Source organism: Anastrepha obliqua, chromosome 3 (assembly GCF_027943255.1).
Source record: "Anastrepha obliqua isolate idAnaObli1 chromosome 3, idAnaObli1_1.0, whole genome shotgun sequence".
In the NCBI taxonomy this organism is placed as follows: Eukaryota; Metazoa; Arthropoda; class Insecta; order Diptera; family Tephritidae; genus Anastrepha; species Anastrepha obliqua.
The window spans coordinates 11258157-11284865 of record NC_072894.1 but is presented as its reverse complement, the minus strand read 5'-3'; the positions used below and the strand labels follow the sequence as shown (position 1 = coordinate 11284865).

Here is a 26709-nt window from a genome sequence, read left to right as displayed (position 1 = left end):
TTTATTCTATTCAATTGTGCGTTACAGGGTGTTAACAATGGAAGTCAAAAAAAAGAAAATTCGGTATTTTTAATGTTAAAAAATCACAGAAAAAATTGAAGTTGAGCGGCATGTTAGCAGCCGTAGTATCGCCCACGAGCTAAAGATCGACCATCAAAATATTTTTAAATCATTTGCGCAAAAGTTTTACTCAAAAATAATGGAAACTTCCACTTCGCGCCCCCTCTAGCACCCATATTACTTATTTGCGCAAGAAATTTTGTATACCTGTAAAATCAGTTCAAAAAGGGAACAAGTTGGCAAGGTTCCCGTTTTTTTCGAGTTGAGTAGTCGCTATTCTGCATTATGCTGCCAAAACTACTTATTATATTTGAAATGTTATTCTTCCCAGCCCAAATAAAATATAATTTTTTTTTTTCAATAAATCGACTTCTGTTTCCTTAGAGTGCACTTGACCGTAAGCACTGCTATTTCAAGTGATGTAGCATTTGTTATATTATTCACAATGCGCTCCAGCACTCATTCCGTATGCCAAAGTGGTTGCACTTCAAGTGCTGAAATAACTTTCAGTCAGTTCGTGGTCACGTCACACTTGCGCTTTCATTTGACTGGTGCCAGACGGGCACTCCCCGTGCACACATAAGCAAAGCTATGCTTCGTCGTCTTGCGTCAAATTTTTAAATATTTATGCTTATTAGTTATTTACTTAACTATGCATACATACATACATACATATGTACATACATTTTCCATACTCATTTCATGGCGATTGGAATTGTAATTTCTTTTGCTCGGTTTCCTGTAACGGAGCAGTTTAACTGCGCCGTTATATTTTGATTAATTTGTTAAATTTATGCCGCACGTACACACACGCATATACTCTGCTTTTCTCTTCAACTTCTCCGCCAGTTTTTAATCAATTCATTTGCCAATTAATTGGCAATAATTAGGGAAGCCAATCAATATTTACCCCGGTGCCTCTACAACTAATTGGCAAAAATACGAATGCGGCTACATAAAACTCTTACAAACAAAAGCCTCTCAATTTTGCATTGTTTATTTATTTTTTAGGTACTATTTAATTTTTATTAAGCTGTAGTTGACCTCAAAATTGCGTTGGTTGGGCAATGAAAATATAATATTGAGACGACAGCCGCCCGCCCACAGTGCTTATGGCCAATATCGAACGTAAAGTGGTTAAACATTGAAAATTGTTGGCAAATAGCGAATTTTCTGTATGTATTTCATATGAATGTATGTTTTTTTGTGTAATAATATGCGCACAAATACTTTTTTTAGGAAAATTTAATTGAGCTGTTAAGTGATCATGATTTTTTCGAAGGTCAAATTAATGTGCATATAAACGTACGTACACATGCGGGCATCTATAGGTATACTGAATTAAGTTCGTAGTGTATGAATTTTAAGTTTATGTATGTGCATAAGTATATGCAAAGGTTAGGTTAGGTTGGTATGGTTGCCCAAAGAATGAGCACACTTGGGCGAAGAATAATGGATTCATCCTTTGTGATACCATTATGAAGGGGGTGAGGTGAAAGAGAAAGACCGTTGGGATACAGGGAGAGGGCGGAGAGAGGTGGTGGTGGGATGGTTTTAGAGTGTGTGGATTACGAACGATGACTATGCTGCGTTTGCGTCAACCACTTTTGTGCTGCTGATGAAATTCATCAAAGAAGTAAGAGCCAAGGTGCGTGGATCTTAGCCCCGCCAGAGCAGGGCAGCTAAGGAGAAGGTGCTGAGATGAATCCACCTCATCCTTCATACATCTAGCGCAAAAAAGACTCGAGGTGATTCCAAGTCTCGCAGCATGCATTCCTCGCGCATAGTGAGCTGTGAGAAAGAATTTCGTGGCCATACAAGTTTGTGTACTTGCCCAACGCTTGTTGAGTTGGCGCGATGCCCATCTTTTCAAGAGTCAATTGCACCTTGTAAGCGTGTAAATGCAAGTCTTTATGCATAATGTTCATCAACGACGAGCGGGAGAGGTCACGACGACGAGTTGAGGTGGACGGCTCTTCAACCACACTATCGTGAACAGCAGCAGTACGAGCTGTACGAGCATGCGCTGGTGTTTTCACATCTCCTACAGACCCGGTTTGCTCAAACTTTTGCATAATTTTTCCGATTGTACGAACATTTGGAGGATTAAATTGACCGAAAAAATCACGAAGGGCGCGATATGCATTTTGATTTGAACGCCCGTTTTCATAATAAGCCTGAATAATTTTAACGCGTTGCTCGATTATGTATCTTTCCATGGTTCAAATTGAATTAGTCTAAAATTGAAAAAGGTCAAATGAAATGGAGAAAAAAACTTGACGTTTAGGTGTGGTTCACATTCAGCATCGGCCCTTGAAATTTAACCACCCTTTATGTACATTAAGAAAATATAATTTAAAAAATCGATTTTTTGAAAGTTCTCACTGTCTATAGCCCCTTATGTATGTATTAATTACGTTCATTGAAAATTTTCATTGTTTTGCCAAAGCGGTAAGCGCTATTTTTGCTTAATAAAGAATGAAAAAACTATTTCATGAAAATGTGGTCGTCAATCAACATACTTTAATTCGAATTGTACCAGTCCTAAAATAGTATTTACTGAATTTTCGAAAAGGGTAAAGCGTCGACGAATAGTCGAGCGTGCAAAGCATGATGACTCCGCTGCTCCATGATTTTTTGAATCACTTCCCCTAGGAAGTCGAAAGAGTCTATAACAATTTGAAAGAATCCTCGACCGCCATCTATGCGTTACTGTAAACCTATCCGAGTTCATTTTTGCTTTGCTGAAAAAAAAAACAATGCAGTGGTGTTATTAAGAAATTTTTATTAATTTAAATAAATTCATTTTAAATCGAGTAAAACACGATATTCAACACCTAAACAAATTTATCATTATGATGGCATCTTTTTTCTCACCTCAAACTGGTAGAAGGCCAAAAAATAACTGAAAATAAAAACTGAAATAATATACATATGTATGCGAGTTTATGGCTTAAAACCAGTAAGATAATTCTATACCAAAAAGAAAAAAACAAAAAAAAAAATATTACATATATTGTAATATCAACTATGAAGGAACCAATAACAAATATTCTAATTATTTGAGAGTCGTTACTTCTAAGGCATTTTGGAGTCTCTCTCTAATATAAAAAAAAATATGTAAAAAGTTTATAGAAAAGTAATTAATTGCATGCATACAAGCACACAGTTACAAGCTTTCCGAAAAATAGTTTAAATATTTTTATATTACAACAAAAAAAATCTAATGGAACTTCCTACTTCTTATCTGAGCAATCGAAATTTATAGATTAGGCGATTCGTCAGCATGTGAAAAGCAGTATGAAATTAAAAAAATCCCACAAACCTCAAAACCATTTAAAAAAACGCAACACCAACTTTCCATGGTGTCATTGCGACGACTTAAAGTCTGCCGGTGCTTCGCGCCTCAAGCTGATACGGGTATGACATCATGGCCAAAATTGATCTTTGGTTGTGTGTATTTATTTTTTTGTTGTTGTTTTTGCCAACACGACACCAAGACCTGTTTAACCGGCAAATTAAAAACCAAAAAAATATTTAACAATTTTTCATAGTTTTTTTAATTAAAAAAAATTGTTTTTAGTGATTAAATTTGGCTATGCGGTAATGGTCATTTGTAAATGTCAAAAAGCAAGACAACGAAATTTCTATTTTAGCGCAAAAATAAAATTTAATTAATAGTAAACATGCATATAATATTTATTCGTACACACATACAGGTACATGCACATACATGTACATACAGTGACCGACAAAAGTCTACATACACCCCGCCCTTTCGTTGTTTACAAAGTACAAACACTTTGCTTAAAAATGTGTTTCTGCAATTTCATTTGAAATCTTTTTCTAATCGATTTAACTAAAACAAATCCATTCTTTAACATAAAACAACACGTTAGACGTTAGAAATTTAGTTATTCAGCACAGGAAAGAAAAAAAATCATATGGCGAAATTTCAAAAATCTTAAACTTAAGTTGTGCAACAGTCCAGACCATTGTAAAAATAATGTTTCCACCGAAAATAAGCCGCGCAGTGGTCGCCCGAGCAAACTATCTCGCAGAGACGTCAGCTTGATTCTAAAAAAAGTGAACAAAAATCCAAAATTGGCCGGGGATATAGCAAGCTCATCCAACAAGTGCGCTCATCCAAGAACAATTCAAAGAACTCTGAACAAAAATGGCTTTCATAGTAGAACACCACGAAAAAAGCCTCTTATTTCTGAAAAAACCCCGTAAACTTCGCCTGGAGTTCGCCAAAGCGCACAGGGAAAAGGGGATGGATTTTTGGCAAAAAGTTTTGTTTACAGATGAGTCGAAGTTTAATACATATATTCGGTAGCGATGGAAGCGCAAAAGTGTGGCGGCAAAAAAAATACTGCACTGAGTCCGAAGAATTTGGTATCAACAGTGAAGCATGGTGGCGGCAATGCAATGGTTTGGGGAGCTGTTGCTGCATCTGGAGTTTGAAGATTAGTATTTATTGAAATATGGATCGTTATAAATACAAATCACTATTGCAAGTCAATCTGAAATCTTCGGTGGCTGATTTGGAGCTTGGTCCAGGTTGGGTCTTCCAACAGGATAACAATCCAAAGCAGACAGCACACATTGTGAAGGATTGGCTGCTTTACCATGCTCCTAGGCAATTAAATACACCACCGCAAAGCCGAGATTTGAATATTATTGAACATGCCTGAGAAATTGTAGATCGAAAAATTAGAAAAAATCCGATTTCAAGCGCTTCAGTACTCAAAAAACGACCAATAGAAGCTTGGAACAATATAACTTCGGCAGAGTTAACAAATTTAGTCACCTCGATGCCACGACGACTCAAGCTGTAATTGATGCTAATGGTGGACCAACTAAATACTTAGAACCAATATTACTTAGAGTTAAGTGAAGTTTTACACACTGGAGTAAGATATTTGTGTACTGTATGCTTTGCTATTTTATCTTAATGCACGGATTTTTTTAAGTTTATAATGATTAGAAAAAGCTTTCAAATAAAACTGCGTAAATACATTTTTCAGTAAAGTTTTTGAACTTTCAATCCAGTGGAAATGGCGGGTGTATGTAGACTTTTGTCGGTCACTGTACGTATCTATGGTATTTGAAATTTTAATGATAATAAAAGCAAAATGGGAATTTATTATAAGCGGAGAGCCAAATTAAATTTTGAATAAAGGAAGAAAATGCAATTAATAAGAGGAAATTGTAGATGTGTTGGACGGGAAAGTAATTTTGCTGCGCTTTAAAATTTAAAAACATTAGAGGAAAATACCATTTTTGAAATTCGCCAGCGACTATGCAATCAAATATAAGAAATTAACATGGAAGCTGAAGTGTTATAAAATTTGTAAATATTTTATTGTTAGATCAACTTTGAATAACTAAGATAAATTTACAAAAATGAATACGTTCAATAGGAATTTTGCCACATTCTTTCTATCTAAGGAAGAATGGAATAAGTCTATATAGATGGCAGTAAAATGGATTGTGGTGTTGGAGCTGGTATATATTCTCATAGACTTGGAATTGACTTGGAATAGACTTCCAGGCGGAAGTACTGGCAATTAGGGAGGCTTGTAGGCTAACAGATTGTAGATGGAGAGACCAGGCGAAATGCAAAATCAGCAGGACGTTATGGCCCTCCTACAACCTCAAGCAATCGTCGGCATTAATAAGAATGGTCTATCGGAGAACAAGCCGCCAAAATGGGTATCCCTCACAATACATACTGTCACAGTTGTAAACAACCGGAGGAAAAGGAAACAATCTTCCATTTCCTCTGTGAATGCCCTGCCCTATGGAAGGACAGAATGTTAACTCTGGGCAAACCGCTGTTCGAGAGTCTCGAGCAACTGTCTGGCTTAGACGTCAACAACCTAATAAGGTTCTTAAACCGCACAGACTGGATATAGTCTTGCTGTAAATAACTGTTAAAAAATTTGGTAACGAGGATGTGGCAAGAAAATGGTGCGGAAGCGCTAATTGGATTCTGGATGAATCACCACTCCAACCAACCAATCAACCATGCCTGCGTACATTATTTCTCGGTTATTCGCCCTAAGTTACCGAACTTAGACAGATGCCCGAAAAAATTATGATTTTCAATAATTTTTTTTTTCCAGTTAATTGCTTTATTTTACAAAAATATAAACAATAATATTAGGTTTCGACTTGACTTTAGCAAAATTTCAAAAAAAAAGTGATAATTGTAAAAGTTATCGCTGTTTGTGTGGAGCCCGTTCCTCCAGAAGTCCCTTGCGGTGATCAGCACAAGTCCTATGAGATTCCTCTCAAATCAATCGGAGAAGAAAAATTAGTTTTATTAATAGATAATCTTGTGACTGATCGAAGTTTTTTTTGTTTTTCAAAATTAACAATTTGACGGCCTCAGGAAATATTTTCAGATTTCAGATTTTCGAGAAAAAAACCGACAAAATAATTGTTTAAAAAAAATCGAAATTTTTGAAGAAAAAAATCCTTCGACCAGGCACGAGTTTTTTAAGTTTTTCCAAAGCAGTATACACTTTATTGAAATCTACCAAGCGGTTTTTAAGTTACACTGATCACCAGCTCAAAAAACATAGTTTCGAGAAAAACGCATTTAAAGTTTTGGTACTTGCTCTCGAACGCTCCGGAGCTCGCGAGCGCCCTTTGTTAATTGTTGAATAACTCGAAAAGTATTTGTCAGATTCACTTCAAATTTTCACACAATATTTTTAAGATATTACTCTATAAGAAAATGCAAAAACAAAAAAATCGAATTTTTCGAAAATTCTGACTACCCCTAACCACTTAAATATTTACCTTAAGGGGTTACATGGGTTTCATGGGTTCAAAAAATCAATTTTTTTCTTGCTTATTAATTTCTAATATACAACATCTCCAGAATATTATCCTAAGTTTTTAAGTCGATCCGAGTAATAGTTTCGGAGATACAGCCTTTGGAAGGTGTGCGCTCCAAGCCGCTTTTATTGTTACTCAAAACTGTAAAGCGGTTTTTTTGGAACCGTGTTTTCGGGTCGGTCGGTTGTCAAATGTTCTCGAAAACTACTCAATCGATCTTGATGAAATTTTACAATGTTCGAGATACAATATACTCGTACTTGAATGAAGGATTTTTTTTTCAGTTACAACTATTAAAAAAAAAAAATGTCAAGCAAATTTGACCAACATTTTTATTTTTTGGCAAATGTCTGCCGAAATTCCACTTTTTACTTTTTTTTTCTTTCCTTCGTTCAAGCACGAGTTTATGGTCTTATTATTTTTGTATGAAAAAATCGATAATCCCGTCAGGAGTTATGCGGACAACGCGGACGCACCTTTTTTCGAGGCGTCACCGGAAATGACGTCCCAATGGAGGAGTCTTAATTTTTTTTTTTTTGAAAATTTCAGAAATTATTCTTTAAATATGTATCTATAAGACAGAAAAAACTTTGAATTAAATTAATAATTTTTTACATAGAAAAAAAATAATGAAAATAGGTCTTTTTTTAGCCGACGAACCCCATGTAACACCTTAATATGCCTACCCTAAGATCCTTACGTTAATTTTCAGTCTGGGCAGCTAATTTCGTTCGTGTGCGCCAATCTGAATAAACCGCAATTGATTTCAAAATGTCATACATACATACACACATACACACATACACGTTCGTACTGCATATAAACACAAAAATGACGCATACTCGTACAAGCACGCATAGATCGATATTGATGATGATCACCACACAGCTTATGACGATAGACAAAAGGCAATTGACGTTCACTTTTTTTCGCAATCTTCCAATCACTGACAATTGCAATAAATCACAGAGCAATAATATAAATTGTATGAATTGCAAGGGTAAAGAAGACCGCATAAAAATTGCACATCTCGCGTTTTGTACATAGAAAATGTGAGCACTTAGCAACAAAATTACTTTTATGGAAAAAGGAGCTGTTAGGCTGAATGACAAACTATAAAAATCTGTTACATAAATTTTTACAAATCAACTTGCACAAGTCGACTTAGCGCTTCATACTTGCCAAGCACTGAATTGCTGGGCTCTAATGCAATATTTAGACTATAAGAAATTTATAACAGTGGCTTAAGAAACCATCTGAATTAAAATTAAATAAAAATAAGAAATGTGTCAAGAAAAATCAACATTTATTGGCATGAAAGCAAAGTTTGTTAAAATCGAAATTTTATTGTATATTTTTTTTTTTATCAAACATAATGGGTTATAACTAAAAATCGTACTAATTGGCAATTTCAATATATTAGAAAAAAAATCCATTATTTTCTCGTTAGCTGGTTGTGGTGATCGATAACTCGTAAACTATCGATCAAACAATTTAAAGTTTATGCTCGTGGCCGAGGTGACGTTTCACACTAAAAAAGATCCTTCTGCTGTTTTTTGCTTGTTCCATTCAGTTGCGAGTTACAGGGTGTCAACAAATGGAAGTCAACAAAGCGAAAATTCGGTACATTTGGCAGTTTTTCTTTGATAAAGTCGAAAATGCAAGCCAGAACGCTGAAACTGTGACGGTGCCAATACTGTAATGGTAATCGTAATGGTTGTACGGGTTAGGGTTAGGCTAAGGCCCTTATGCACTGCGATCAGATTAATCTAATTACTTAATTATATCATAATTATTTAGTATACCGAAGAATCGAAGCAGCTCCTTAGAAGAGAGCAATTGTAGGTCTTCCACCTCTAGTAGGTACGAGCCCAGGCGTCTATGTCTCCTGTGTCCGAATGCCTCACAGTTAGTGATTAAGCGTACCATAGACTCTGCTTCATCACAGCAGAACCTACCTGCATGATCTTGTACTAGATAATCCTATTGTGTTAAAGTGTTTATTACAGGCAAAGTGACCTGTAAGTGCTCCACAGAGTAATCTAAGGCCCTTTTTATCTATTTTGATTTTATCTAATCATTGAACTTCAAAAACTTTTGGAGTGATTAAGGCCGCTGCGAGTGCTGGACATTGACAAGCAAAGACGAAAGTAGCTTAAGAGTTTTCGAACGAAAAGTACTCCGAAGTGTGTTTGGCCCCATACGCTGCAACGATGAGTTGCTAAACTTATGCCACGGAGAAGACGTCGTGAAATACATTAAATCCCAAAGGCTTCGATGGTTAGGGCACACTGTGCGCATGGAAGACAGCCGCCCCCAAAAATCTTTTTTATCAACGAATTGTCTAATGACCCGAGCCCGAGGACGTCCGAGGTTAACCTGGCTTGACCAAGCCATAACCGACCTAAAAAAGTAGCTTTTTAGGAGCTGGAGATCTGTTGCTACGAACCGTGCAGATTGGAAGAGGGTTGTGGATGTAGCTAAAGCTCACCCTGAGCTGTAATCGCTACCTGATGATGATGATGATGATGATTAAGGCCGCTCTTGCCGTTCCAGTGTTCCCTGATTTTAATTTGGATCCATTTTTTGGTTTCCTGTTTTATACCATTATTTTTGTTAAGCCCGAAAAATGTGGTTGGCCCAATAAATAGCCCTTCTGTCCCTTTTTTTTGGCATAAAAGTCTACCTTCTTGTTTCCTTCAAGTCCCTCATGTCCTAGTACCCAAATCAGTGGGACCTGATTATGAGTGGCCAGTTTGTTGAGTGCATTGTTGCACTCTATTAGCACTTTTGACTTGAATGTGAAGCTATTCAAGGCTTTGAGAATCGATTGGCTGTCCGAAAGTATTTTAATTTTGACTTTCTCGAACCCTCTTTTGGATATGATTTCCCCCACTGTTTCCATTATGGCGAAGAGCTCCGCATGGAAAATTGTGTGCCGACACTGTAATTACGTGCAATTTTGGTTACGTCAATTCCGTTCAAGCATTTTTTATGTTAAAGAAAATGTCGATAAAATCACAGAAATAATCAAAGACCGTAAAAAACACTCTTTTTTGGGTATTTGGACGCGCTCCTCCTCCTTTTATTTGTGGTGTGCGTCTTGATGTTTTTCACAAATGGGGGCACCTTCAACGCCTGCGAGCGGCAGATAGTTTTTTATGAGGCGGTTTTTCATGGCAAAAACACACGCGGAGATTTGCCATTGCCTGCCGAGGGGCAACGAACGACTATTAGAAAAAAAACTTTTTCTATCATTTGGCATTTGATGTTCGCAATTTTAAGCCTGGACACTGCATGTGAGCATTAGAGAAAGTACGTTCTACTTTTCAAGGTTTCTAGATTTACAAACCGACAACGTGATTCATAAGAGGGGAGGAGTAGGGTTTCAGTGAAATTCAATGAACGCAGAGCAAATTGCATACAAACTTTTTGTATAGGCTCTATTCTGTTGATTTAGCAGCATTGGTAATTTCTCTAGATAAAAAACAAAGCGTGTTCTAACTTTTTTCTCACCAAGGTTGTGCAAATTTACCATTTCCACTTGACTTCTTTCAATTTGAATTTATAATATACATTAGGCCGGGTCGATTTGTGGGGAGGCAAAAAAATCGCCCATTGCTCTGTGAAAATCATATTCTAGGGATGAAAATAAGAAACTTTGCCGAAGGAACCATACCTCTAAAATGAATTCTGATGTCCCCCAATTTGGGTCGAACGAAAAATCCCACTTTGACCCATTTAGAGTGCTCCAATCGAGTCCAAATGTATGACCGACCCTCACTAACTTTGGACGGCCGATCCACCCATGCCAGTGGCACACCACCTGGAACTCCCCTGGGGGGTTCTCCATACAATCATTTCAAAATATCACCATTTTTGGCCTTTACATGAGAAAAGAAACTAAAAAGTTCGACCCAAATGGGGGACATCAGAATTCGTTTTAGAGGTATGGTTCCTTCGGCAAAGTTTCTTATTTTGATCCCTAGAATACGATTTTCACAGAGCAATGAGCGATTTTTAAATCGACCCGCCCTAATATACATAATATCACTTTTCGAACGCGCTAAAATAATTTGAGTCCAACTCCGCATACCGGCGATTTATTGCCGATTAGTGAGGTACTTTCCATTAGTTGCCTATGGCAGTCTTCTACGCCAACCGGTATTCATAAGTCATATTTTGCTCTTTCCACTAATTTATTTTTGTCCTTTTTTGGTTTCACTCTCTGTGTGTCGTCCATTTATTGCCTTTACTCAGGAAATGGCAAACACTAACTAGCAAATTGTTGCTCTCTTTTGCATACGAGTTCCTTACTTTTTTCAATTATTTTTGAAATTAAAATACCAGTACTATAACGAATGCGCCACATTTCGTTTTGCCTCATTTGGAAAATGTTGAAAAAAGGAATAAAATCGTGACCTACGATGACTGCTTGATTTTCGAAAAATTTCACAACAAATTTTACCAACCAATTTTACCTCCTAAACTGGCCAATTTAATTGGCTATGCATTGGTGAAAAGAAAATATGTAACTAAAAGTTAAATAAAAGCGAAAACAACCAATACTCGTATTTCCTGGCGCATTCTTTGGAAAAAGAGGCAGCGCTGGGCTGGCGCGTGCAGTTTCCACAGATTTCTACTTGCTGCCATTGCCATGACTTTGGTGCGGATGCCGTACTTGAGCGAGGGAAAAGCGATAGTCGCTGCGACAGCTACTGCAAAGCTTGGAGTTGCTTGACTGGCGGCGTGTCATTGCGCCAAATGCAATTGGGGTTTTGTTTTTTGGTATTTTTTTTTTTTATAAATTAAGTAAGTACTTGCCAACTTTTTAAGTTACAAAAAATCAATTTCGTTCATGAAAACACATTCCGCTACGCTGTTTTCACTGCCATCGAAAACATACTCGTATGTGTGTGTGTGTAGTTATGTGTGCGCATGTATAAGGTTGAATGCTTTACAATGGGATTTTTGTTTGTTTTGTGAATTAGTTACAACAAATTACAAGAACAAAAAGTGCATACTTAGTTAATTGAACGCGTCATATTGAAGCGCGTACCTGTTTGTGTTTACAAATCTCAATCAAAGTGAGCCGAGCGCCTTTAAAGCACAATGGGCGATGTTGATAAGCTCTCCTCCAGAATGAAATCGCGCCTGCATTTGCAAACAAAAACCATCGGCGCCGATCGCATACGAAAGGCCAAGGAAAATAATGAGGATATTGCGGTGTTGAGCATGTTCCTGCCAAATGCGTCAGCGAAGGAAGAGAATCGCAAATTCTATTGCTCACTTGGCGACTTTTGTCGGCTGGGAGATCCGCGCGCCACCAAAGCAGGTAAAGTGAAAGTTTAAAATGATTAATTTTTTCCAGCTAAGATAATGAAGAACAAAATCAATAAGACTAAATAAAATAGAGTACGCTTTGCCCAAGAAAAAATTACTTTTCGGCAAACAAAAATACTTGTAATAAAATATTTATTAATAATGTGACTTTACTATGAAAAAATACCCAGATTTTGCGTTTTTTTTCTTAGTGTTCATAACTTATCTCTTTTAGGGTATATACCTATGAAATGAGACTTTCAGCTATTAGTCCATAGATGTCGCTAGGATTATTTTTAAACCTTCCCAAATGTCTTGTTTTTTTCGTCTGTCATCTGTCAACAATAATCAGTTCATTTCATTGTTACGTTTAATACAACAATGCATTTTTGTCGCTCTTAAAAATGTCGAATTTCGTGCCTTCAAACTACGATTTGCGAACATCGTGAAACCACTTGTGAAATGCTGCTCTCCCGGTTAAAAAGGAAGTCTTTTTTGCATCGAATCGTTACGGGTGATGAAAAATGGGTATATTTCTCCAATCCCAGGCGTAAACGAACGTATGGTCCGCCCGGCCACAAGCCAAAAACAACGGCCAAACCAAATCGCTTCGGCCGCAAGGCAACGCAGTGTGTTTTCTGGGATCAGCGTGGTATGATTTGGTACGAGCTATTAAAACCAGGTGAAACAGTTGACGGTGCACGCTACCAACGCCAATTGGCCGATTTGAACAGCGCCATACACCGAAAAAACGCCCAGAATATGCCGATCGGCGTCACAAAGTAATTTTTCTTGATGACAATGCAACGCCACATCGAACAAGAGCGTCCCGGGAATTGGTGGAGACGCACGATTGGGAACCGCTGGTGCATGCGGCTTACTCACCAGACTTGGCGCCCTCGGATTATCATTTGTTTGCATCGATGGGCCATGCACTTTCCGAGCAGCGCTTCGATTCTCACGAAGAAGCCAAAAAATGGCTCGATGATTAGTTTGCGGCCAAAGATGGCCAATTTTTTCGGCGCGGCATCCACAAATTTGCCTGAGATATGGGAAAAATGTGTCACTAGCGATGACTATTATTTTGAAGATTAAATTTGTAACCATTTTTTGTTAATAAACGTTTGAAATTGAAAAAAAAGTCTCATTTCATAAGTATATAGGTATGATTAGTCTACTATAGCCGCATCTGTGGGATGATACATCGACATGCAATGTTTTTTAATGAACAATGAAAATTTGATAATTGAAAGAACACATCGCCCCTTTACTTCAATAGAGACGGAATCGAAATAGTGTGAATGCCCACCTGTCGTTGCTTAGGAACAACGCCTTCTTACTGCTTGGAGCGCCACCTGTGTTTCACATTTTTCTGCCAGAAAGATCGCACAGACGGTTGAGGACTTCGCTAAATTTAGTGGGTCTCCCTCTCTTTCTCTCTCTCTCTTAGCACACAGTGTGTGGTCGACCATAGCTTCATAAACAATTCTCCTCCAATTGAGTCTCTCTCTTGCCTCATTTCTCCAATTACGAACGTTCATCGCTTTTTAGTCAATCAAAGCTGAGCGATTTTTACTGCAATTAATTATTTTTTTGATCAAATAGAGAAATATTTCTTAAATTATATGTATGTATGTATGTATGTATGTATATCAAATAAAAAAGAAATCCTGATTGCATACTCTTATCAGATGCCTACTAATTGTCGTGCTTATGCTAGAAGATTCACCTTGACTTTTTTGATTCAATAAACACTGACCAACGACATCATCCCCGATGCCTTGTGTATATACACACACATACATACATATGTAGCGGCATTAGTATGTGACTACGTCACTCAGTTCTCTATATTTTCATAGTAAACTTGCCAAATTAACGTTTCGCAACTGTTAAGTAAATAATACAACGCCCACGCAAACGTTGAGTGGAGTATCAAAAAATAGCTTAAAAATTATGACTAATACTATGGTGCTATATAATTTGGGGGAAAAAAGTTGTTTATTAAAAGTTTTTTGATGAGATCACGTCGATGATTTTATATTCGTATGTATCTACATACACCTATAAATACAGTTGTAATAAAAAATGATACAGACATTTATTTCCTATTCTGTATGCACGCATATTTGTATGTATACAAGTATGTCTCGCTAAGATTATGAGTTCACTGATAAATTTCTGCCGAATTTCTTTCCCTGTTCGTTAACCTCAGCGCTATGATTTATTTTTGCTCCTTGATATGTATCCTACATTATACATATATGTACGTATGTATGTACATGCATTTTGATTTTTTGCTATTTCTGTACGAAAGCGTCTGGAAAGTTTTGCAAATCATTCGTTACACATTTTCAGCTTTTCCTTATACCAGCAGATTTTTGCATGACAACTCAGAAGATTGCTGATAATTTTTTGCGTGTGACGTGATTTACATATACATATTCGCATACTGAAAAATCAAGGGACAGTTGAAAAAAAGTAATACGGAGAACTTTTTGTATTGTTTATACTGCGCTCACATTTTGAATTTGCGCTTTTAAGCAACAACATTACAGTGGCGTTCACAATAAAATCAGTGCGCCATTTTACAAAGTTTTGACTATTGAATAATTTTAATTTAATTGCTGTGTTTTTTATTTTTATTTATATTTTTGTTTTATCTATTTGTTTTTTATTTTTTTTTAATTACTTTTATTTTAATTTTGGAAACGGTCGTCAATTTTTTTGAAAATTGATTTCTTTGTAGGGCTTAGTATAAGAAAAAGTAAGCTGGCAAAATTTGGAAACAAATTTAATAATTTTGAGATCTATTCAAGGTTGAAAATTTTGGTATGAAGCTTTTCAAAGTCAAATATCTTCGGTTCTTTTTAACATTTTTATAAATATTTAATTTTCTTAAGATAGAATCTAATTAAAAAAAAATTTGTTAGAACAAAAATTACAACGTTTCTTCATCTCGTATGGCGCGATAACCGCTAACGCAATTTTGGCCGAGTTTAATGACGTACAAGGGAACGTACAATTGGAAAAAAATTAAAAACAAAAAATTAATAAAATATTCTAATTTGAAAACTTATTAAAAAAAACTATATATTTAAATATATAAATATAAAAAAATAAATAAATGAAAACAAAAAATGTATATTTAAATATACAAATATATTATACAAATATATACAAATATTACAATTAAAATTGAAAAAAATTAAAAAAAATAGTTTAATAATAAAAAAATTTATTGCAACAAAAAATATATATTTAGATATGTAAATATATTTTATAAAATTAATTTTTAAAATTAAATATTTCTTTTTATATTTTTTGGAGCAAAAATTACAATTACAATTGGAAAAGAATTACAATTAAAATTGAGAAAAAAATAAAAAAAAAACAATATTTTAAAATAAAAAAGTTTATTACAACAAAAAATATATATTTATTGTATATATATATTTATATATGGAAATATGTTAGTTTAAAAAGTATATTAAAAAAAATATATGAATTTAAATATAAAAATTAAAAAAATATATTTAAATAATATATATAATAGAATGTATATATATTATATGTTTAGTGTTTTTTAAATACATTTTTTAAAATTAATTTTCAAATTAAAATTTATAGATTTTTTTTAATATTTTTTTAATACTTCTACATTTTTTTAAATTTATTTTAAAATTAAAATATCTGTTTTTATGTTTTTTGGAGCAAAATATTACAATTAAAATTGAAAAAAAAAATTAAAAACAAAAACAATTGAAAATCAAAAAATATTTTAGTTTAAAAATTAATTAAATATATATAATTTTTTTTTTTTTTTGAACAAAAATACAATTACAAAGAAGTATTTTATTTTAAAAACTAATTTTAAGAAATATATTTAAAAAAAGTATATATTTTCATATACAGGGCCGTCGAGGTAAATCCGGAATTTTGAACTTAAAAACAAAACTATTGGATATTTACTCAAAAATAATTTTATTTGCACTTAACTTTGTATAATGTGAGTACACATATCATAGTTGAAAATTATTCAATGTAACCTCCATCTCGTGCAATTACCTGCTCCAGCCAGGACCTGAAGCGCCCACATGCGCGAGCTACCTCCTCTTTGTCCATTGTGGTCATCACTTCCTCGATGGTTGTCTTCAGAGCGTCCTTAGTGTTATGAGGCTTCGCGTTAACTTTTGCTTCAACTGCTCAACTGGTTATTCTGGAGCCAAGCCTGAGTCTTCTTTGCCTTGTGAGCAGGTGCGGAGTCCTGCTGAAACACATATTCTCTTCCAGCAGCCACGCGGTCCATCCAGGGTTTAACAACTTGCGTTTTTTTGTAACCAAACCACTCAATTATCTCTTTAGGGCTTTTTCCGGCGCGAAGTGACTCTAGTATCGCAGTCCTGCTCTCGACTCATCGTTTCACTAGCACTTCCTCCGGCACTCCAATGTTAATCAGGAAACAAATAAAAATGTGTACCTTTATCAGCTCCAGAGCTTTCGAAATGTTTTCCGGATTTACCTCGACGGCCCTGTATATAAATACATATATATTTTATATTAAATATATACATTTTTTATATATTTGTGTTTTTAATATTTATTTGGTGTGCATTTTTTTTTTTATTGTAATTTTTGGGAAACAATTTTTTTTATCATTTGTGGAACATACCCTCACACACTTTTCATCCTCATTGTTTTTTCATTAAAGCTGCGACTAAGCTCAGTAATCCCTTAAATTTGTATAATCATTTCGAGTTATATTCAAATACGTACAGCGAACCAGTAAAAAATACTCGGTGTTTCAGCTTACGAATCTACGTAGCGGCATTTCGAACGATTTGCAAACGGACGTACGCCAGCGCTTTGCTAGTGACACTACTGATTGTTTTCTAAAATAATTGGCTAGTGTCTCGAATTGTCAATATTCACTATCTCCTATTAAGATCATGGAGTTACATCGTGCCACATAGCAAAATTTTACCATTTTTAGGTATTTGAAAAGGCTCAAAATATGATTGGTGAATTAAGAGAAGATCAATCACGGGGTCAAACTGATGTAGCATAATTTATGGTTGGGTAAAGAGGCCCTTAAAATGTTGGCAACAATTATGATAAATTTTAATTTTACTGAAAGCGTTTGCTCTGTGGGTGATCAACCACCCACAAAATTTCATGTGGAAATAGCCATCCACCACCACCCACATTATTTGGCGAGCCTGTGTACGCGCACATATACAAACTTACGGGCATAAAAATGTCTGTTTGTACTTACTTTCTACTTAGTTCAACATGTTGCTTCTAAACACAATGACCCACCCATTTTGATGTGACGTGCAGACATAACATCGACATTAGACTGCGACCTTGTCGTACCTAACGCCGTTATGCCTGTTCAATGATCTCTAATCAACATTTGAACTTACAGATGTGCTTATATTCATAAAAAAAAAAATTATTTGATTTGAATTGCGTGAAGAAGGCGCTGAACTTTAAGGCATTATGAGTTGATTATGTCATATCTATGTATGAAAATGGACACATATACTCGTATACATATGTATGTATATATGTATGTATGTAACAACATCCAAAAACTACTAAGTACTCGTAATTTTGTGTAACAAATTTGTTGACATTGTTATGGCGCATAGATACTCGTATTAATGGCGCATTGTCATAAAATATATTACCACCATTGCATTAGCCCCGTAGGAATTCGGATTGTCTCCAGACCGAAAGAGAACTAGGAGCATAGCTACTTGTGCAAGGTCGCGCAAAATTTATCATCCAATTTTTTTTTTTTTTTTAACTTTTTTACTAAATACAAATAATTATTTTGAGTAATGGAAACCCTTACCTTATAAAGGGTGGTTAAATTTCATGGGCCGATGTTGAATGTGAACCACACCTAAACGTCAGTCTTTTTCTGCATTTCATTTGACATTTTTCAAAACAGATGTTCTTCTGATGAAAGCAAATATTATACATATTTCATGGTGTATAAAGAGGTTGTTGTTGGTTGTGAAATATATTTCAAAATGTATGCTTATTGAAGCAAAAGAGCGTTTTAATAGAATTTATGGTTGTTGTTGTTGTTGTTGTTGTAGCAGCAGCAATACTAAGCCCTATCAGTATAGTGTATATTACCAGTCGTCTTCGTCCATCTCATCTAACGGTAGACCTGGGAAAAGTGCTGTTTCCACAGGTTGGGTCCAGAGGGAGAGGGATGTTAGATGAGTGGGTTTGATGGGGCATGCAAAAAGGTGAGTGCCTTCACATGCAGCAAACTAGCCCTGTCTAGTGAACCGTTTAGAATTTATGGTAGTCATAGACGGTGGGTGCGACCATAATTTGGACTATAACGCACATTCATTTTTCAGGACATTTTGGTTAAGCCTAGCCTTTTCTCTATTCTTTCAAGCTGTTATCGAAAAGATAAGGACGCATATGAATTGACTCAATTCGTTTAAATTCCATTTATTTTCTGTATTTATTTTGATTTTGGGTTGGGGAAAAAGTACTGTCGTATTTTGTTAATTGAGCGCGACATTTAAACATATCTTGCGTTGTACTTATTGTATCGGGTCCCACTAAACGGCGATTTTAAGACGACAATCTGTACTACAAGTGTCTCTTTGACAGTGTTGTGATCGTACGTTTCAGTCTTAAGTTATAGCGCGTCAAAGATGGAGTCCACCAAGCAAGAAATTCGTCATATTTTACGTTTTTGCTACCTTAGAGGTAAAAATGCAACGAAGGCGGCGGCAAAAATTTGTGAAGTTTATGGGCCTGATACTGTAACGATTCGCACAGCACAGCGTTGGTTCGATCGATTTCATTCTGGTGTAGTAGATGTCGAAGATGCACCCCGTACTGGTAGGCCAATCATCATAGAGACTGATAAAATCGTTGAAATTATCCAAAGAGACCGGCATGTGAGCATTCGCTCGATTAGTCAGGAACTAGGTGTAGACCACAAAACCGTTTGGAATCATTTGCAGAAGATTGGATTCCAAAAAAAGCTGGATGTTTGGGTGCCACACGTGTTGACGCAAAAAAATCTCTTGGACCGAATCAACGCTTGCGATTCTCTGCTAAAACGGAACGAACTTGATCCATTTTTGAAGCGTATGGTGACTGGCGATGAAAAGTGGATCACGTACGACAACGCCAAACGAAAAAGATCGTGGTCGAGAAGCAGCGAGCCGGCCCAAACCATCGCCAAGCCCGGACTGACCGCCAGGAAGGTTTTGCTGTGTGTTTTGTGGGATTGGAAGGGAATTATCCATTATGAGCTGTTCAACTATGGCCAGACCCTTAATTCGGTCCTCTACTGTGAACAACTTGACCATTTGAAGCAGGCGATCGACCAGAAGCGGCAATATAATAAAAGACACCATCGATCAAAATATGCGCAATACAAAATTGTGCTTCTTTAAAAAGTTTTCATTTTCGCCGCACTTGGCGTACGACAAATGTAAAAAGTTGTCAGTTTTTGTGCGTGCCGGCATGGCGTACGGCAGGTATGTATGTGACATCTTCGACTCAAATACATACAAATAAACTATTTTGCTGTCAGTCAATTTCGTTGCCGCAACGGACCCATTGTGATGGGCCTAATCGGCGTAGAGGCATCTGGATTAGCGAACTTTCACTGTGCATAAATACCAACATAATTTTTTTTTCACAATGCAACCAATTGAGCCTCCTTTTTTTTTGAGTTTATAGCCATATAATATTCCACTTGCATTATTATCCCATTTACATATTGGTAGTACGAAATATACTGTCAAATAATGGATGGCTGTCGGTTATACGAGTTCGCAACGGAGCGTGAAAAAGCGCCAAAGCAGAGTAGGAAAACATGCTGACAAACTAAAGTAAATAATTTATACTTGCATGTCAATGCTATATAACATTTCCCTTCTCTTATAAAAATAGAAAGAAGAACAAAATTAAACCCATACTAGCGCTTAGTTTACACAACCGAATTTCATATTTGGTCTATTCAACTGTGAATTGGTTGCATGTTTGCATGCTCGCCTTCAATGTCTCCACATCCACCACAAACAGCTAGAGAATGGAAAGAAAAGGCTTTTCAGCGCCAATTGAATACCCAACGTATGTGTAGCAAAACCCTTTTATGCACCTTAAACAAAGTACGGTTATTTGCTGTCACTAACTACTGTCACTAGACAAAATCGAATGGAATTTAATGATGACCTTCAATGGCAGTAAAAAAACAAAAGCTTGTTTGTTTTACCAGTCGGCGAATGGTACGAGGCGTAGGCTGCAGCGCCATTGAAAAGTATGCAACTAACTTTATCGATAGGCGGATTTTACAATAATTTAACTAAAATTTAACAAACTTCAATTTTAATATTATCATGCACTTGCATTTAATAAAATCAATTGATTTTTACTTCTTTTTTTATTTGCTTGCAGGCACCAAGAAAATGGAATACAAGACACGCCAATGGCATGAGAATTGTTTCTGTTGTTGTGTGTGCAAAATGGCCATTGGCACTAAGTCGTTCATCCCCAGAGAGCAGGAGATTTATTGCGCTGGTTGTTATGAAGAGAAATTCGCTACTAGATGCATCAAATGCAACAAGGTAAGGAATGATAGGAATAATTTCAAAATGCAAAATCAAAAAATTAATTTATAGCAGGAATATAGTTCAGTAATAAAAAGTACCAGAAAACAAAAACGAAAATAAATACAAATATAAGTAAGTAAATAAACCATGGAACCCAAAATGGTCTGTATTAGACACTACGAGTATTTCGAAAGAGCGATAAGAGTAACTATACTTATACTCGCTCAGCTCTGGTCGCAGTGCGTAATGGCCTTCTAATACTTATACTCGCATACTTCTCACCTGGTGAAATAACTTGTAAAAGAATATGTTGTAATATGAATCATGCTCTCTGTGACAAATAACGGATTGATCAGCCGTTCTATGTAAAACAATAGAGCAATGTTTCTTAATTTGTTTGAATAAGCAGATAAAAGAGAGAAAAAATAAAAACAAATTGCATGCATATACTCGTACAGACTATCTCTGCTTGACACTTGAGAACTTTGAATAACTTTGTGTGTTGTTCGGTTTGCTTCTTCTAGAGCGCTTTGGAAATGTCTGGCACAAAGTTGCGCGCTCTAAATTCTCCATTCGTTGCCCGAAGGTGAGAGATTGTAGTATTACTACGCTGAGGAAACGATGGTTGAAAGAATACATATCGCACCCTAAATACAAAAGGGTCACAACTCAAAATTTTCCAAACTCGAGCTTGACTTGTTCACAGTAGCACAGAAAACAAACTATGTGACATATCACGCTGAAATTTGCCATGTAAGCTTATAACAGTCCTACCAAAAAACAAAAAATTTATTTTTGCCATATGTCATCCGCGGACCGTTTTATTGATAACGTCTCATTCATATTTGAGCAGAAGTACATTTTGAGTTGTGACCCTTTTGTATTTAGGGTGTGATATGTGTTCTATCATTCAATTACATGCATTTTGTTTTTGCTTTTGGCTCTCAAATTGCCAAAGCAAGTTGATTATTTCTAAGACTTTTAATTTCCTTTCCTTAAAATGTACATAAAAGTTTGATTTTGAGAATCCACAAGCCAAAGCAAATAAAAAAGTAAAATCAGCTGTTATCATCTTGAATAGATTCTCCTTGATTCAGTATCTGATAGAACTTTTTTATCGAAGTGAGTATTCGTTATTAGGTCTATTCATTAGTTCATGAAGCAAATAGTTTGTAAGAAATATTACAAATTATCACGTTTTGGTGTTCATGTACCCAAAAAACTTGCAAAGTAGGGGAAAGTGAGAGAGAAAAATGACATTTTATTTTGAGGGGAAGTTGAAATTTTTTACTGGATACATTTTTACTTGTAAGAATTTGCAAGTGAGAAATAAACACGAATTAAAATTTGCGAATTGCAATTGCTAATGGGTGATGTTCTTCATCTGACAGCGATGATGAAATGGAACAAATTATTGTGCACAAAATGAAATCATGCGTTTCAGAAGCTCGTTATTTTGCATTTTACTTGCGAATTTAATACGAATTTTTTTAATATTTGTGACTCTTCCTGCTAACAATTTAATCAGCTGTTCGTAAAACTTGCAAATTGTTACAGTTTTTGTGTTTGATTTTTATTTATTTATTTATATAAAATTAGCTTACAACATAAATCTTATAAGCTATTTTAAGTTAGGAGCTATAGCAGTTTGTTTGATATTTTTCTCTTTGAGAGCGAATTCTCGGTAATTAAGTTACTGGCATCCTTCATAAGTTTTGGCAAGTCTCTACGTATCCCGCCTAAACTTCCTCATCTATCATTATTACGTGCAATGAACTTAGAAATATTATGCTCAACTTAACTCTGTGGGGCCACTTCAGTGTAATTAACTTTCAGCAATAGTCCTCCAGGAAATCAATGGATTAAATCTAAGTATTTAGTTTTAAATGCAGAAAACATAGTGAGAAGCATTTTTTGAAAGGTTCAATTTTTTGGGTGTTTGAGCGAGCTCCTCCAGTTAAAACAGGGACCTAATGGTCTAGCTGCCCAACCCAGACATTTAGAGAGAAAGTGCTCAACAGCCTCCTTCTCTGAAAGGTCACCACAGCTTCTGCAACGGGGATTAAATGGTAAACCTAGCTTTTTTGCGTGAGTGCTGATCGTCTAATAATCGGTAAACACCGGACACATCTTGGCATTTCAGTCCGTGGTGGATCGTTGCCTCCTCTACAATAGGCCGCCATTCTTCTCGACAGTCCGTTTTCGCTCTATGTACATTGTGAGATTTTCGTCTTTCATTATCGTCTTCTACATCTTGCAACCATCGTCTCCTTGGCCGGCCTCTCCTTCTTGCTCCTTCTGGGTTTGCTTCAAATACTTTTTTGGTCGCTCTTTCGCTGCTGTCTCCATACCACCGTAATCTTTTCGACTTTACAAACCGCGTTATATTTCCTCTCGCGATTAAAACACTGAGCTCGTGGTTATACCGTATACGGTATGTACCTTCTGCTAATCGTATAGGGCCGAATATTCTTGTAAGACATTTCTCTTTCAAATCGCATCAATGAATTAATTTTAAGTACCCATGTTTAACAACCGTCGGTGAGAACCGGTCTTTTTATAGTTTTGTAGGTAGATACATCTGGAGTTTCTGGTAAACACAACTATGAGTTTGGAAATTGAATGGCGAGGAGCCCCCAGAATTTTCTACGCCCTGTGTTAATTGTATTGGTGCCAAAGAGGTTTCGAAATAGCACACAAAGAAATGGAGCTCCATTTGTCTTGCGCTATTCTGAGAAATAAGTTATACAATTCCGCCGTAACAGCAGTCAAGGCGATGCCGATGTCTGGGTGAAAGACATCTGAAAACAATTTAGTCGACCCCTTCTTGAGAAGCTCATCAGCTATTTCATTTGCCTCTTTGTTTCAATGTAACCCAGATCAAAGAAATGTTACCTGCACAACGAAAAAGATTTGATTTTCTGCTTACAGGAGTTGGCCAGTTTGGCTCTGCACCATGGCGTTGTGAGTGCCTTAATAGTAGCAAGACTATTGGACAAAATTTGTATATCTCTCTCGCTACCGCGTTGCTTAAGCATTCTGCATGCCAGGATCAGAAAGGTTTCGTATGAAAAACATCAGCAGCATTCCGCATTTGCCTGATTTAGAGAAAACCCCTGCTCCGACTCTTGATTCTATCTTGGAAGCGTCAGTGAAGACAGAGGTGGCTCACAACTATTCAAATATTTATATAATATAAAGATTAAAAAAAAAACACAACCCCTATGGGGCCTAGGAATTGCGATGCTGATATTCGCAAATAATAAAAAAATTGTGGAGCAGCTGCTCACTTGCGGTCATTCGCCCACTATGCAGCAAGTCATGTATACGAGTATAGTACTTACAGCATGCAGAGGTGTGGCTAACACCAGACCGTTAACCGGTTTTCAGAGATTTTGAAGGAATCAGTCGATTTGCTGACATAATCGGGGTTAGGACTAAACTGAAGACTTCTTCTGTTCGCCATTTCCCCGCTCGTTATTTCTATGTTTAACTTGACGAAAAATTTGCATACGAAAGCAACAACAAAGTTATCGAATAAGATTCGCCACTAGCCAGTATGGCTAGAGCTCAGTAGGCCGCACTGCCTTATCAACGCATGTAATTTATGGCAATTTCCTTCCTGTGTTGCCAACATATGTTCACTTCAACCATTTGCTTCATCTATTCGCCACTTGCTTGGTCTTAGCGAAAAAAGAGGCCTTGAAGTTGTATTGGTGATACACGAAAAAGATCAGCACAACCTCCGCCCATGTTATTGTACTTTATTGCCATCTGAAGGAGTGTGTGAATGCATGTGGAATAAGCTGGCAGAATTCTGCGGCCGAATTTATGATGACGTGGCTTTCTTACTTACTTCTATGGCCTGATCAAGGATCACAGCCCGTTACCGGATTAAGGCCAACTGTAACAAGTATCACCAGGCGTCTTTGTTACACCAAGCGATGATGGGGTTTCCTCGACTTGGTCCTTCCATCGGAGGCATGGTCTTTGTTGTTGTTGTAGCAGTAATATAAGCCCTGTCAGTGTAGTGTATATAACTGGTCGTCTTCGTCTAACTCATCTAACGGTAGACCCGGGAAACATGCTGTTTCGACATGTTGGGTCCAGAGGGAGAGGAGTGTTAGATGAGTGGGTTTTGAGCGGTACATAAAAAGGTGGTTAGTGTCGTGCGGGTTGCCTTCACATGCAGGACATGTGTTTAGTATGTCGGGTCCATTATGGATAGGTAGGAGTTTAAGGGGGAGGTAGGGTTTAGCGCTAAAAAAAAAACACTTTTTTTTGAATTTTTTACAGAAATATGGCTTAAGATACTTTAATAAAATCAGTTGCATGTTATTGTACATCTTTTCAATAAGTTTTTAAAAAATATTAATAATAAAATATTGACAAATAAGCCCATGACAGAGTTTTTTTGGAGATATGTTTTTCGAGAGGTGCTCTGCGGTGCCAATCGGCATTCGTCGTAGAATCATCTGAAACCAAAAAAGTCGAATTTTTCAGTTAAAGTATGACGTAATGCTCCCCCCCCCCCCCCCCCCCCACATGAATAAAATTTTTTTTTTCATTTTTGTAGTTTTGGGGGCAAAAAAACGTAAAACGAGCATTTTTCGCGAAAAATTTCGCCATATTTGTAAGTGAAAAACAACCTTAAAAAAAAAAATAAAAAAAAAACAGTGTGGGGGGGAGGTATTTTTGATTTAGAAAACGTGTGCCAAATTTGAAAAGAATCGGTTAAATAGTTTCGGAGTTGTGATTGGCACCGACTTTTAAGAAGTCGTTTGAAAAAATGACTCTGAAAAATTATCTATGCTCCGCATTCGAGGTAGAGTGCCTACAAAGGCTATAACTTTGAGAGTTCTGCTCCGATCCACTTAAAATTTTGACACAACATTCTTGAAATGATTTACTATAAGATGAGTGAAGAAAAAAAATTTTGATTTTGTGACCCTACCCCCCCCTTAACCTGCTAGAGTACGTAATTGTGCCAGTGTTAAGCGGGTCTTACGGGTAAGCTGGAGCTCTTCATCTGCTGTAGGTGGTGGTTGGACTCCGTTTACGGCATTCGGTAGTCGGGAGCTTAAGAAGGTGGTGATGGCCACCCGATAAATGTCGTTTATTGTCTGCCTAAACACTATTTGGTCCAGTAGATGTCTGTTCGTTATGTCCTGGATCTCGTCGGCGTAACTGAGGAGGTGTCTCCTAATGTACCTGAGAGGCAGCTCTGGCTGAAGCAGGCGTGTCTGTAAGGGTGAAACCTGCGCTAGCACTCTAACAGGAACTGCTTGCTGAACAGTTTATTGTGCTCCTTTACATTCCCATGGCAGCCGGTTCTACGTTACCGGAATGATCAAGGGCTGCCGCCCCAGTAAACTAGCTCTGTCTAGAGGCATGGTCTTCCCCTACGTCGTTGTCCTCTGACTTGCCATCCGAACAGCTTCTTTGCTGGTGCTTCTGTATCCATACGCTCGACATGGCTCAGCCAGCGCAAGCGCTGAATGACGTGTCAGCAAATGTTATTCTCAAAATTTTGCTCCGGATGGCCAAGCCGCGTAATCCATAATCCTTCATATGTACTAGAGTGCTTCATATCTCATTGTCGTGAAAAATGTGCTCAATGCAGGCATTACCGTTTCAGATCTCCATTTTACGCATACACGAGCAGTTCTTGCTGCATAGAGGCGTTGCTTGGTTTCTCACTTTGTTTTCAGTAGTTTCCTTCTTCTTCTTAATTGGTGCGATAACCGCTTACGCGATTTTGGCCGAGTTTAACAAAGCGCGCTAGTCGTTTCTTTCTCGTGCTAACCGGCGGCTTTGTTGCTGTTTTCATTGGGGGGCGGGCTTTTTAAGTGGCGGGTTCCAAACCCAACGC

At 36.7% G+C, this 26709-nt stretch overlaps 1 protein-coding gene across 4 annotated transcripts in view; it reads left to right on the top strand.

Annotated features, from left to right (window-relative positions):
- The window catches only part of LOC129242916 (four and a half LIM domains protein 2), a 167970-nt gene that overhangs the window by 138886 nt on the left and 2375 nt on the right, over positions 1-26709 (top strand). For 3 of the 4 annotated variants that reach the window (XM_054879848.1, XM_054879847.1, XM_054879849.1), the window contains one exon: positions 20683-20852. In XM_054879848.1, coding sequence (XP_054735823.1) covers positions 20683-20852 — 170 coding nt within the window. Of the gene's footprint in view, positions 1-11903; positions 12248-20682; positions 20853-26709 lie in introns of those variants that run through there. The other variant, XM_054879850.1, reaches the window with a different exon arrangement.